General features: G+C 41.0%; 2 protein-coding genes across 29 annotated transcripts in view; both read right to left on the bottom strand.

Moving 5' to 3' along the window:
* Positions 1–13,362, bottom strand: part of map3k14b (mitogen-activated protein kinase kinase kinase 14b) — a 471,535-nt gene that overhangs the window by 261,676 nt on the left and 196,497 nt on the right. The gene's annotated exons all lie outside the window — the stretch shown is intronic.
* srcin1b (SRC kinase signaling inhibitor 1b) overlaps positions 1–13,362 on the bottom strand; it is a 133,471-nt gene that overhangs the window by 14,071 nt on the left and 106,038 nt on the right. For 5 of the 24 annotated variants that reach the window (XM_087308855.1, XM_087308863.1, XM_087308857.1 and 2 more), the window contains one exon: positions 12,889–13,362. This exon is cut by the window's right edge and continues 311 nt beyond it. The exons of 5 other annotated variants lie outside the window; for them this stretch is intronic. Coding sequence is in view for 10 of the 19 variants with exons in the window: in XM_087308862.1 (XP_087164988.1) it covers positions 1,047–1,100 (54 nt within the window). In the remaining 9 variants the exon portion in view is untranslated. Of the gene's footprint in view, positions 1–809; positions 1,101–12,888 lie in introns of those variants that run through there. 14 more of the 24 variants (XR_015524577.1, XM_087308854.1, XM_087308864.1 and 11 more) reach the window with 5 other exon arrangements.

The raw sequence follows: 13,362 nt of genomic DNA, 5'->3' as shown, positions 1-13,362 counted from the left end.
CTGATAGAAGTCATAGTAGTAACGTCCACACAACATCAAGCTGTAACATTATTACAAGTTGATATTTGGTTGTTTTTAGGTTGTGTTTGTGTCCAAAATACAACGTCAAGCCAATGTCGAATCATTGCATTGATGTCATATACTGACATTTATTCGTCAGGTATGGCAACCAAAATCCAACATCTGATAGACGTCAGTGATAAATTCCACACATTGTCAAGCTGCAACATCATTAGGTGTTGATAATTGGTTGTTTTTAGGTTGCGTGGATGACCAAAATCTAATATCTGATAGACGTCATAGTGGTAACGTCCACACATTGTCAAGCTGTAACTTCATTAGGCGTTGATATTTAGCTGTTTTTAGGTTGGGTTGGTAAGTGACCAAAATACAACGCCGAGCCAATGTCGAATCATTGCATTGATGTCAAATACTGACATTTATTCGTCAGGTCTGGCAACCAAAATCCAACATCTGATAGAAGTCATAGTAGTAACGTCCACACAACATCAAGCTGTAACATCATTACAAGTTGATATTTGGTTGTTTTTAGGTTGCGTTGGTAAATGACCAAAATCCAACGTCAACCTAACATCTTAAACCAACGTCTAACCATTGTATCGACGTCATATACTGACATTTATTCGTCAGGTATGGCAACCAAAATCCAACATCAACATCACACGACGTCCTGTTCCTGTTGGGTCATAAAGCTTTGGAACTAACTGAAGGAGCGTAAATAGTCATGTTTGGGTGAACTGTCCCTTAAATTTTACAATTATCAGTACATTTATATTACCAAAAATTAGTTTAGTGATATATATTCACAGATTGTAATTGCAGTTTCATTTACAACATAGTTACCGTACATATATTTCGTTTACACACACACTTGCTCTTATTTGAGAGCATTCTTCTTTATTTAATAGTAATCCTGCAGTGAGTCTCGTACCTGTGCTCAGCTCTTCAGATCTGCAAGTTGTGCTTGTCTTATCATCATATCGTCTGTGGCTCATCCAGACCTCCACGCTTCACCTTAGACAGGATCAGATCTCAGGGTGAAAGGAGGGCATGAAGGACCATTTAGGGCACAATTTGGGCTGATAGTCGACATGCCGGTACAAAAAAATAAAAAAAGTATTAACTGGCAACACTGGGACAGTCTGAGGCCTAAAAGGAAAATGAGGTTTGACAGGAATATAAATCTCATCCTTTGTAAAAAATAAATAAATAAATAAAATTTTGCGCACATACTTTTCAAGTCGAGTGTTTAACTCAATTTGAGTGTTTTCATGATTACCCGTTTGGCATGGAAAGCATGGTATTGTTTTGTTTTTGGTTAGAATTAACATTTTAAATCGTCATTATAAGTAAAAACATGACTGATTATCGCTCTGTAAATTTTCATCAAATTTTATGAAGCAGCTTGATGCAAAAGTATTAAAAACAAAACCTGCCGGAACTACATTAGCTGTGCCTAATAACGGTACACATTAGAATGTTCATCAGCCAATCAGAATCAAGCATTCCTGCAGTATAACTGATAGTATTAGATACAATAGGCTGGATATAAGAAGAGGAGGTCAGGAAAGGATGGACTGGGAGTAAAATACAAGCGAGTTTGGACAGGTGAGTGGATAGGAAGAAGAGAAAAGAAAGAAATGATCAGAACATTGTCATTTCCAGTGCAATCTTCCTGGCTTTGCGATTTTCCTCGCTTAGCTGTATATATAACGGCCACAAGGAGGCAGTGTTTGCTCAGGCTTACTCGGTGAAGTCTAGAAGGGATACAGCTGCGGCATATTGCATCATTTTTGTAATGCTGCAACAATGATGAGTATTTTTACATTACTGTGCATTAATAAAATACAGTTTAATGGGTAATTTAATAAACACTTGGCATAATTACTGTTTATGCAGTACTGTGATGATTGGGTTTAGGATTGGGGTGGAGGTAGAGGTTAATAAAATACAATTTAATGGGTTATTTAATAAATTAAGTAAATAATTCATGTTCTGGCCGCAGCTGTATCCCTTCTAGCAACACATTGAAAGATCATTTACGAATAAAGTAACTTAGTTTTAAATAGATTTTCAGGGTTTTATATTTTCAGGTTTAAGTTTGTATGTTTTAAAAAATATATATATAAAATACAAGCTATAATATTAGATATGGAAGATTATAAATACTATTTTCGAAATTAACTGGAAACAAGTGTAATAAATTACTGAAATAAATAAATAAAATCTAAATTTAACTAATAGAAAATTACATAAATGAACTAAAATTAAAATATAAAGAGAAAATATAACTTTTTAAAATATAAATTATTAAATAAATATAAATTCTGAGTAAATGCTCAATAAAAATAAAACAACAGCGAGTGTGCTCAGAAAACAGGCACATCATCTGATATTGCATTAATATTCAGATTTTAAAATGATTATGGTGAAGGTCAGAGAGATAAAGTACACCACCAATCGAGGAAGAGCCAAATTCACAGCAGGAGAAACTGATCTGAATTTACCCGCCTGCTGAGGATGAGATGAGCAGAAAGCAGCATCATTTTCACAGCTGATATCACTTTACTTTGAAATGTTTCATTCGTTTTTATCTGTATTATCCATCAAGCTGTTTCTGTGCTGGAAAGCCCCGCCCACAGCGAAAGCTCATTGGTTGAAAGTTACATTCCAACTCTATGTGATGCATTAGTGCCCGCCCACTTCTTCAGTCAGATTTGTTACTGGAATATTACTCTATAATATTAGTTTTTAATGCTTTAGAGCAAATATTTGTGTATGAATCCTGCAGGGTGTAATGAAGACTACAACTCCAATGATTCCACACTAAGTCACAGCGTCATCAAACTATGCCTTTGTTTGTTGTGAATACGCACCCCCTAGTGGCGAAATATACACTCTGTGCTTTTAACTGTGCAATATGTAGGATTGCAATCCAAATCCAAAATATTCTAGGGTTTTTTCACCCCTCACGATAACTGGATGCACACAGAGGTTGCCAGATATTTTGCTTTCTATAACCTGTCCACTTTCAGTTTAGCCAATTTTATTTCGGCACCCTGGGTTGCCTTGACGGAAAAGAGCATATTTAATTAAATTTTTGACAACCTGCGTATGCATCTAGTCTTTGGCTGAGGTAAAAAAAAAAATCAACAGCCAAAGACTAGATGAAATCTGAAATATTTTGATTTTAGATTGCAATCCGACATGCTGCACCTTTAAAGGCACAGTGTGTACTTTTCGCCACTAGAGGATGTGTATTCACAACAAACCAAAGCATAGCTTGTTGTGGAATCTATGCTTCACAACTTCCATGATTCCACACTCAGTCACAGCATCATCAAACTACTCCTTTATTTGTAATGAATACACGCCCCCCTAGTGGCAAAAATCACACATTGTTGCTTTAAAGGTGCAGTAGGATGTAATGAAGACCACAACTCTCATGATTCCACACTCAGTCACAGCACTATCAAAAAATGCCTTCGTTGTGAATACACACCCTCTAGTGGTGAAAATTGCACACTGCGACTTTAAAGGTGCAATATGTAGAATTGCAATTCAAAATATTAGAGGGATTTTTTTCACCCCAGCCAATGACTAGATGGACACGCAGGTTGCCAGATGGACTGAACTTAAATACAGGCTGCTTTCATGACTGAAATGAAATAGTCGTTTTCTGTCAAGGCAACCCGTGGTGCTAAATATATATGGCTAAACTGGCAGTGGGAAGGTTACAGAGACCAAAACATAGATGCACGCACAGGTTGCCAGATTAATTGAAATTAAATACAGGTTGCTTTCATGACTGAAATTAAATATGCTGTTTTCCACCAAGGCAACCCGAGGTGCTAAAATATAATTGGCTAAACTGGCAGCGGGCAGGTTATAGAGCCCAAAACAAAGAGAAATTCCAACAAAGAATGCAAATTTTTAAAGGAGAATAGTTGACTTTAGCAAAGGAGTCCTGTAGGATGTAATGAAAACCACAACTTCCACACTCAGTCACAGCGTCATCAAACTACTCCTTTGTTTATGGTGAATGCGTGCCCTCTGGTGGCGAAAATGACACACTGTCCCTTTAAAGGTGCAATATGTAGGATTGCAATCCAAAATCTAAATATTAAAGGGTTTTGTCACCCCAGCCAATGACTAGATGCACACGCAGGTTGCCAGATTGACTGAAATAAATACAGGCTGCTTTCATGACTAACATTAAAAGGTTTTTTTTCCTTCAAGGCAACTCGCTGTGCTTAATTTTTATTGGCTAAAATGGCAGTGGGTAGGTTATAGAGACCAAAACAACAAGAATTTTGACATTTTTTATGTCATTTTTTTTAAAGCAGTATAACTGACTTTAACATTGTTTTTTTTTTTTTAGATAAACAACTATGTTCACTTAGCAGGTTTCTTAAATATCAGCAAAATAGAGAAGTCAAAAATGATTTGCCAGAGCAGCTGCAATACACCTAAAGCACTTGTTAACTAGTGCGCTAAGCTCAGGACTATTCGAAAATCATGCTGAATAATGTTTCCACACCGCTGCTCTCTACAGCACTCAGTTTGTTTAAGGGCACTGAGTGAACGCAGCGCCGAGAGCGTCTCTATAAGCAGAGCCAGCATGACTCCATTCCCCTTATTAAACATCTACAGCGAAGTCCTCCAAGACACACCACTGACACACAGGCCCGCAAAATACACACAAACAGTCACAGTCTGAATATTTCTTGGCACACAAAGCCAACAAGTTGACCTTTGAAGAACAAATAATCCCTTCAAACGCTGAATCTTCGCAAGCCTTCTGTGTTTGCCCTCTTTGAGCCAAAATGGCCAACGGAGCGAACGTCCACACAGTCTGCCGTCCCATTCATGGCACAGACCTCACATTAAAACCTGAGCGCGGGCTTTCTTTCCGGCCTCGTGCACTTTCGTGCCAAATTAGCCAGATCTTTGCCCGGGAACAAAGCCGGGGTTGTTGAGCTTTGACTGAGAGCTGTGTGCTGTTGATGCTCACTGATCTGCTGTCAGTGCTAATCAAGGCTCACAGTCAGAGGAAGATTAGAGGGTATTACAAGCAAACCAATGTGTACACAGCCTTCACAGGACAAACCGACTCTTGTACTGTTGCTTTCTTTCGCAGAGCTTTAAATCACTCGCTAGCTGCTAAAAACAAACATTTAGCAAACATATCTAGTCTAACGTTAATACACCAAGTGCTAGTACGTACAAACATAACACAGTGGTTTAAGTAAGGGATAATGTACATCCAGCCGGTTGCTATTAAAGATAGACCCTGGAAAACTTGATTCTGATTAGTCAGTCACGACATTCCAACATATGTTACTCCAAGATAACAACTGCTGAAACGAATAACACAGGCTCATAATGCCTTACATTTATATAGTGATTTTTTTAGACACTCAAAGCGATTTACACAATCTCCGCATCCACCATTAGTGTACAGACACCACATGGATGACACAACGGCAGCCATATTGCAACAGACCGCACACCACACACCACCTGATTGTTGAAGAGGAGACAGAGTCATGATATAGAGATGGTTAGGAGGTCATGATGGACAGAGGCCAGTGGGCAAATTTGGCCAGAATGACGGGGTTAAACCTTTTGAAGGACATCCTGGGATTTTTAATGACCAAAGAGATTCAGGACCTCGGTTTAACGTCTCATCTGAAAGACAGCGCTCACCCATCAATATACTGGGACGCTGATCAATTGGAAAAGAGGCGGAAGTTAGATTTTTCCCATGAATCATGTGTTGATTGCATCCCAATCATCACAAATACTGCAGATGACCTACTGGAACCCGCATGGACCCACGATTCTCACAGAAATCAGTCAAGTTTGGTAAAGGAAACGTCATGGTTTGGGGTTACATTCAGTATGGGGCTGTGCGAGAGATCTGCAGAGTGGATGGCAACATCAACAGCCTGAGGTATCAAGACATTTGTGCTGCCCATTACATTACAAACCACAGGAGAGGGCAAATACTTCAGCAGGATCGCGCTCCTCCTCATACTTCAGCCTCCACATCAAAACTCCTGAGAGCAAAGAAGGTCAAAATGCTCCAGGATTGGCCAGCCCAGTCACCAGACATGAACATTATTGAGCATGTCTCGGGTAAGATGAAGGAGGAGGCATTGAAGATGAATCCAAAGAGTCTTGATGAACTCTGGGAGTCCTGCAGGAAGGCTTTCTTTGTCATTCCAGATGACTTTATTAATCAGTGATTTGAGTCATTGCAGACAGCAAGCTGAACTGCCGCTCTAGGCAAAGGACGCCCTCAAACACGCCGCCCTCAAACCTAAAGTAAAACCGGGATGGGGGGGAGGGTTGTTCTCTATTCTGCCGCACTAGACGTGGACATAACTGAGGGTGCGGGTGGTGAGGGTAGTGTCACGGACGCCGCTCTCTCTATTCTGCCACTCTAGACGCGGATATAACTGAGGCGAGGGTGGCGAGGGTAGTTTAGGGGACGCCGCCCCGAGGCGCAGGTGGCGAGGGTAGTTTAGGGGACGCCGCCCTCTCTATTCTGCCACACTAGACGCGGATATAATTGTGGCCGCGGGTGGCGAAGGTAGTTTTGGGGACGCCGCTCTCTCTATTCTGCCACCCTAGACACGGATGAGGGCGCGGGTGGCGAGGGTAGTTTCGGGGACGCCACTCTCTCTATTCTGCCACACTAGACGCGGATGAAGGCACGGGTAGTTTCGGGGACGCCACTCTCTTCTGCCACACTAGACGCGGATGAGGGCGCGGGTAGTTTCGGGGACGCCGCCCTCTCTATTCTGCCACCCTAGACGTGGATGAGGGCGTGGGTGGCGAGGGTAGTGTCGGGGACGCCGCTCTCTCTATTCTGCCACCCTAGACGCGGATGAGGGCGCGGGTGGCGAGGGTAGTTTTGGGGACGCCACTCTCTCTATTCTGCCACACTAGACGCGGATGAGGGCACGGGTAGTTTCGGGGACGCCACTCTCTTCTGCCACACTAGACGCGGATGAGGGCGCGGGTAGTTTCGGGGACGCCGCCCTCTCTATTCTGCCACCCTAGACGTGGATGAGGGCGTGGGTGGCGAGGGTAGTGTCGGTGACGCCGCTCTCTCTATTCTGCCACCCTAGACGCGGATGAGGGCGCGGGTGGCGAGGGTAGTTTCGGGGACGCCACCCTCTCTATTCTGCCACCCTAGACGCGGATGAGGGTGCGGGTGGCGAGGGTAGTTTCGGGGACGCCACTCTCTCTATTCTGCCACCCTAGACGCGGATGAGGGCGCGGGTGGCGAGGGTAGTTTCCGGGACGCCGCCCTTTCTATTCTGCCGCCCTAGACACGGATATAACTGAGGCGAGGGTTGCGAGGATAGTTTAGGGGACGCCGCCCCGAGGCGCAGGTGGCGAGGGTAGTTTAGGGGACGCCGCCCTCTCTATTCTGCCACACTAGACGCGGATATAATTGTGGGCGTGGGTGGCGAGGGTAGTTTTGGGGACGCCGCTCTCTCTATTCTGCCACCCTAGACATGGATGAGGGCGCGGGTGGCGAGGGTAGTTTCGGGGACGCCACTATCTCTATTCTGCCACCCTAGATGCGGATGAGGGCGCGGGTGGCGAGGGTAGTTTCGGGGACGCCACTCTCTCTATTCTGCCACCCTAGATGCGGATGAGGGCGCGGGTGGTGAGGGTAGTTTCGGGGACGCCACTCTCTCTATTCTGCCACCCTAGACGCAGATGAGGGCGTGGGTGGCGAGGGTAGTTTCCGGGACACCGCCCTCTCTATTCTGCCGCCCTAGGCGGCCGCCTAGGTCGCCTCTATGGACGCGCCGGCTCCAATTGTAGAGATGTGTGGATGCAGTCCTCCAAGCTCATAATTGAGTCAGACACAATATTCATTCTGTTTCCACTGCAGCATGACTTTATATTCTATACTGGACATTATTTCTGTTCAGTGACTTCAGACTTGCCTAAGCAAGGTCAGACCTTACTGTCCTAATTTAATCCTTCAAAATTAAGGTATGATCATATTTTATTGTGGCAAAATAACCATAATTTAGAGGCCTTTGCCTTTCATATAAGCCACTTCTGACACCAAATGATCAACTAGAAGTCAAGTTATTATATGTTGTTGCTTAAACTTGAATAGGTGACAAGACTTTTATCAGATAGTGTGCATTTCACAGATTCAGGTAATACTGAAACAATATACTCATTCTGACCTGTACTTAAAATATACTAGATTTAATCATTTTTTATTTGATTAAAAATGTAACCAAAGCATTTAAATGTCAATTAATGGGTATTTAAAATAATTAATCCTTGAATATACCATCAAAATAGTGTAGTACTTCACTATATTTAAAGTATGATTACACTTAATGACATGTGAACGGATGTCTTTTGTAAATCATGACCTTGCTTTATCTTTAAGCTCTATACAGAAACTGATGCTAAACAAACAATGCACCGAGTACACTGTGCACAGTATGCAAATCTGGATTTAAGTACATTTGCATGCCATTACGCAATGTGCTCGTCTTGACTAATCTTGTCTTGAATGAGATTGTGGTTCACTTTCAAGTCTAGTCAGCATACAGTATTAGATTTATGCCTCCAGCGGACACTTTATCCATGCAAGATATGCATTTTTCATCAGTTCATGCATTGCCTGAGCATCAAACACATGACCTTGCTGTTTGAGCTACATGAATGCAGTCTGCATGCTAGCGTCTCATTCACAACATACTGTAAACCTTCCTGCTCTTTAGGTGTATTTAATCGAAGCAAGCGAGCAGCGTCAGATTAAATGTGTGGAGCGCAGGGCAGGTGTATCAGACGCTGCGGAGAGAAGCTGCTTGCCTCATTTCATGCTTGTCTGTTTAATCCGCTCAGTGCCTTGGAAACATCTCTCAGTGACGGCTTTTCCTGACAATCACACACGGACAGGACTCGATCCAGCCTCCCACAGTTAAATCACAGTGTCTCAAACTGTGGGTGGAAGATTCACTCTCCCTAAACCCCACCTTAATGAGAGTCTACTCTATCCCTATTGGTCAGATGCTTGTACTCTGCTGTGATTGGTCTACTTTGCATTGACTGGTCAAATGGTTTTACTCTGCTCTGATTGATCAGATGGTTCTATTTGGCTCTGATTGGTCAGAAAGTTCTACTCTGCTCTGATTGATCAGATGGTTCTATTTGGCTCTGATTGGTCAGAAAGTTCTACTCTGCTCTGATTGGTCAGATGGTTCTACTCTGCTCTGATTGTTTACTCTGCTTTAATTGGTCCGATGGTTTTACTCTGCTCTGATTGGTCAGATGGTTCTACTCTGCTCTGATTTGTTTACTCTCTACTCTTCTCTGACCAGTGTTCTGATTGGTCAGTATACTCTGCTCTGATTTGTTTACTCTCTACTCTGCTCTGACCAGTGTTCTGATTGGTCAGTATACTCTGCTCTGATTGGTTTATTCTGATTGGTCAGATGGTTCTACTCTGTTTTAATTGGTCAGACGGTTATACTCTGCTCTCATTGGTTTACTCTGTACTGAATGGTCAGATGGCTCTGCTCTGATTGGTTAACTCTACTCTTCTCTGATCGTTGTTCTGATTGGTCAGACAGTTATTCTCTGCTCTGATTGGTCAGATGATTCTACTCTGCTCTGATTGGTCAGAAAGCTCTACCTTGTTCTGTTCTGACTGGTCGGACGGTTCTACTCTGCTCTGAATGGTTTACTCTGTTCTGATTGGTCAGACGGTTCTACTCTGCTCTGATTGGCCAGAGGCTCTACTCTACTCTCATAGGTTTATTTTGTACTGACTGGTCAGATGGTTCTACTCTGCTCTGATTCGTTTACTCTGTTCTGATTGGTCAGACGGTTCTACTCTGCTCTGATTCGTTTACTTTGTTCTGATTGGTCAGACAGTTATACTTTGCTCTTATTGGCTTATTCTGATTGGTCAGATGACTACTCTGTTTTGACTGGTCAGACGGTTCTACTCTGCTCTGATTGGTCGAAGGTTCTACTCTGCTTTAATTGGTTTACTCTGTACTGATTGGTCAGGTGGCTCTGCTCTAATCTGATTGGTCAGAAGGTTCAAATGTGCTCTGATTGGTTTACTTTGTTCTGATTGGTCAGACAGTTGTTCTTTGGTCTGATTGGTTTGCTTTCTTCTGATTGGTCAGACGGTTCTATTCTGCTCTGATTGGTCTGGTCTGCTTTCAATGGTAAGATGCCCCAGTCTGTTGTGATTTTAGACAGAAATGCACATTACTACAACTGAATTTCAGCCCTGTGTGTACACACACACACATATTATATATATATATATATATATATATATATATATATATATATATATATATATATATATATATATATATATATATATATATATATATATATATATATATATATATATATTACCGTTCAGATCAGTAGAGGAAGAGCTGATTTTCAGATGTGGTAATGGATGTTTGGTTTAGTCCAATCACAGCAATTTGACCAATCAGAGCAGAGAAGAGCCATCTATATATATATATAAAACTTGGTATGCATTATTATTGGTCTACTTTGCTCTGATTGGTCAGATGGCTCTTCTCTGCTCTGATTGGTCAAATTGCTGTGATTGGACTAAACCAAACATCCATTACCACATCTGAAAATCAGCTCTTCCTCTACTCATCTGAACGGTAATGATGGCATCGGTTGAACTGCTTCAATTCAAGAACAAATCCTCATTCACAGTGGATTTGCTTTTACAGCACAGGAAACAGCCTATTCTCATGTTGGCAACACAAATCAAACTCTTTCAGGCCTCAGATACAACCAGTGTCTGACTGTCAAAATAGACAGTTTGCAGCCAGCCAATGAAGACCATAGTCTGGCATGTAAATTTTTTACAAACGTATGTAAGCTTATGCAAGAAGCTGGAGATTCAGCTCATATTCAGCCATTATTTGGAGGCGACAACCAGATTTGAAACGCCACAGACGTTTTACAGTACATTCAGAAACATAAAAGAGATGTTGATTTCTGCCAAACAAAGATGAACTAAATTCTTAATATGCAAGCCAACGTTCATGTTAACATATCCTACAGTAGATCCAGGCTGGCCAAAACCCAACATGATCAAAGCACACGTCTCATCTCCAATTCCATCTCTTTTCCGACCGATCTTTCAAAAGCTTTGACACGTTAAAGCATCACAGTGACATTGTCAGAAAGTATCTGGGTCGCGTACTGCATTTCACCTTGACCTGTCCTGTCATACGTACAGCACAAAAGGGCTCTTGGACTGGAGCTGACAGCTTGAGTTCTCGTCAGAAAGCAGCGCTTCAGAGCGTATAGCTACTTAAAGGATTGTAGACAAAGAGTGAAAGATCAAAAGGAGAACTCAAAGATGGCACAAGGACAGGGACTGCAATTTGCTCAATTACTTGGCATCATTACAGCTTCATTGGCACCGCTGAGATGCCACTGAGAGCATTTGAGGACATTAAGGCTAGAAAAAATATTCTCCGCAAGTACTGAAGTCAGTTTGAGGTCACTTGATGCTATTTTATTCAGCACAAATAAAAATGCATCTCCAAAAAATATTATGCAAATCAGAATATTAGGTCCCACTTTCCATTAAGTGGCCTTAACTACTATGTACTCGCATCAGAAAATAAAAGCAATGTATTTACTGTGTTCACAGGGTTTCTGCAGATATCACAATGTCAAATTTAAGACTTTTAAAGACCTTTTAAAGACTATTAAGTATTAAATTTAAGACCTACATCACAATTTCAAAAAGGCGCGAGAAAATGCAAAAATCCAAAAATTTGTAAAATAAAATTATTTAAATTGAACAGAACTGAAAACAGGTTAGATGCACTTTATCGTTTTTACTCCAAGATGTCAACAAGACGCACGCATCGAACTGACATCGCAACATTTACATAAATGACAGCTCCAACCTGAAAAAAACACGTAGTGGTAAGTGGCAAAATTATCCATATTTTTAGACCTTATAATTGGTAACTATGGGACAGCTAAAGAAACTGCTGTTTAATGGAATAACTGATTAGCCCTGCACACATTAGTCACTTAACCATTAAAAATATAACATTTAAACATTATATTTACCATACAATTGCTTTAACAAAAAGATATTATCAACACATTTCTATAGTTTTAAGAAGATAAGAATAAGAATAGTAAGATCTCCAGAAAAAATATAGAAAATACAATTAAAATGTATGTATATATATATATATAATCTTCTTCTTTGGCCTTAGTCCCGTATGGTTGCAGGGTTGGCTCTTTGGAACAAGTACTCCATTTAGACTTGTCCATGTGATAACGACTTTTTTTACACATTCCAGCCGGCCTGTCACACTCATACACTATGGACAATTTAGCCTACCCAATTCACCTGCAGCATGTCTTTGGACTGTGGGGGAAAGCGGAGTACCCGAAGGAAACCCACGCGAATGCAAGGAGAACATGCAAACTCCACAAAGAAATGCCAACTGAGCCTTGGCAACTGAACCAGTGACCTTCTTGCTGTGAGGCGAAAGCACTACTTACTGCACCACTGCTTCGTCTATATATACACACACACACACACACACACACAAACACACACACACATATATACATATATATACATATACATATATATATATATATCATATATTTTTTAACTCTTACTTGAGTAACTTTTAAGTTTTACACTTTTATTTGAGTAAAAATTTCACAAGTACTTTTTTTTACTTGAGTATAGATTTTAGATACTCTACCCACCTCTGCTTATATTGCAAATTTTTGTTCCTAAAAATCATCAAAACTGAGAAGTAAAGAGTGTTTGTTCAGCTGTTTTCAACCATTCATCAGAATTTAATCGCGATAAATTTTTGCCCAGCACTAATTATAAGTGGACCTTGCAGAACAGTACAAATAAATAAATAAATAAATAAACAAAAAACAAGCTAGCCCATGACCCCATTAAATTTAAAAAATATTTCACATATTTAATTTATTATTTTGATTCAAATAACTGCTTTGTTTGTTGAGCACGGACCTCAAAAATAGTTTTTGAATGCTTGATTTTGCATCTTGTAACCACCTCTATGTACTTGCGTAGCATATATTTCCGCAATTAATGTCCAATAATATTCCCCAAATTTCAAAGCAACATCAACCCACAAACAAGGAGAGAGAGAGAGAGAGAGAGAGAGAGAGAGAGAACATTAAGCAATTAAATCATCATGATCGACTAATATACAGTGCTGTTTGGATCTTCTGGAAGAGTAGTTCGTGACAGAAAATAAAAAACGTAATCTGTGCAAA

This window comes from Danio rerio, chromosome 24, assembly GCF_052040795.2.
Source record: "Danio rerio strain M-AB ecotype USA chromosome 24, GRCz13ab, whole genome shotgun sequence".
Classification (NCBI taxonomy): Eukaryota; Metazoa; Chordata; class Actinopteri; order Cypriniformes; family Danionidae; genus Danio; species Danio rerio.
This window is presented reverse-complemented; position numbering and strand designations above follow the sequence as displayed.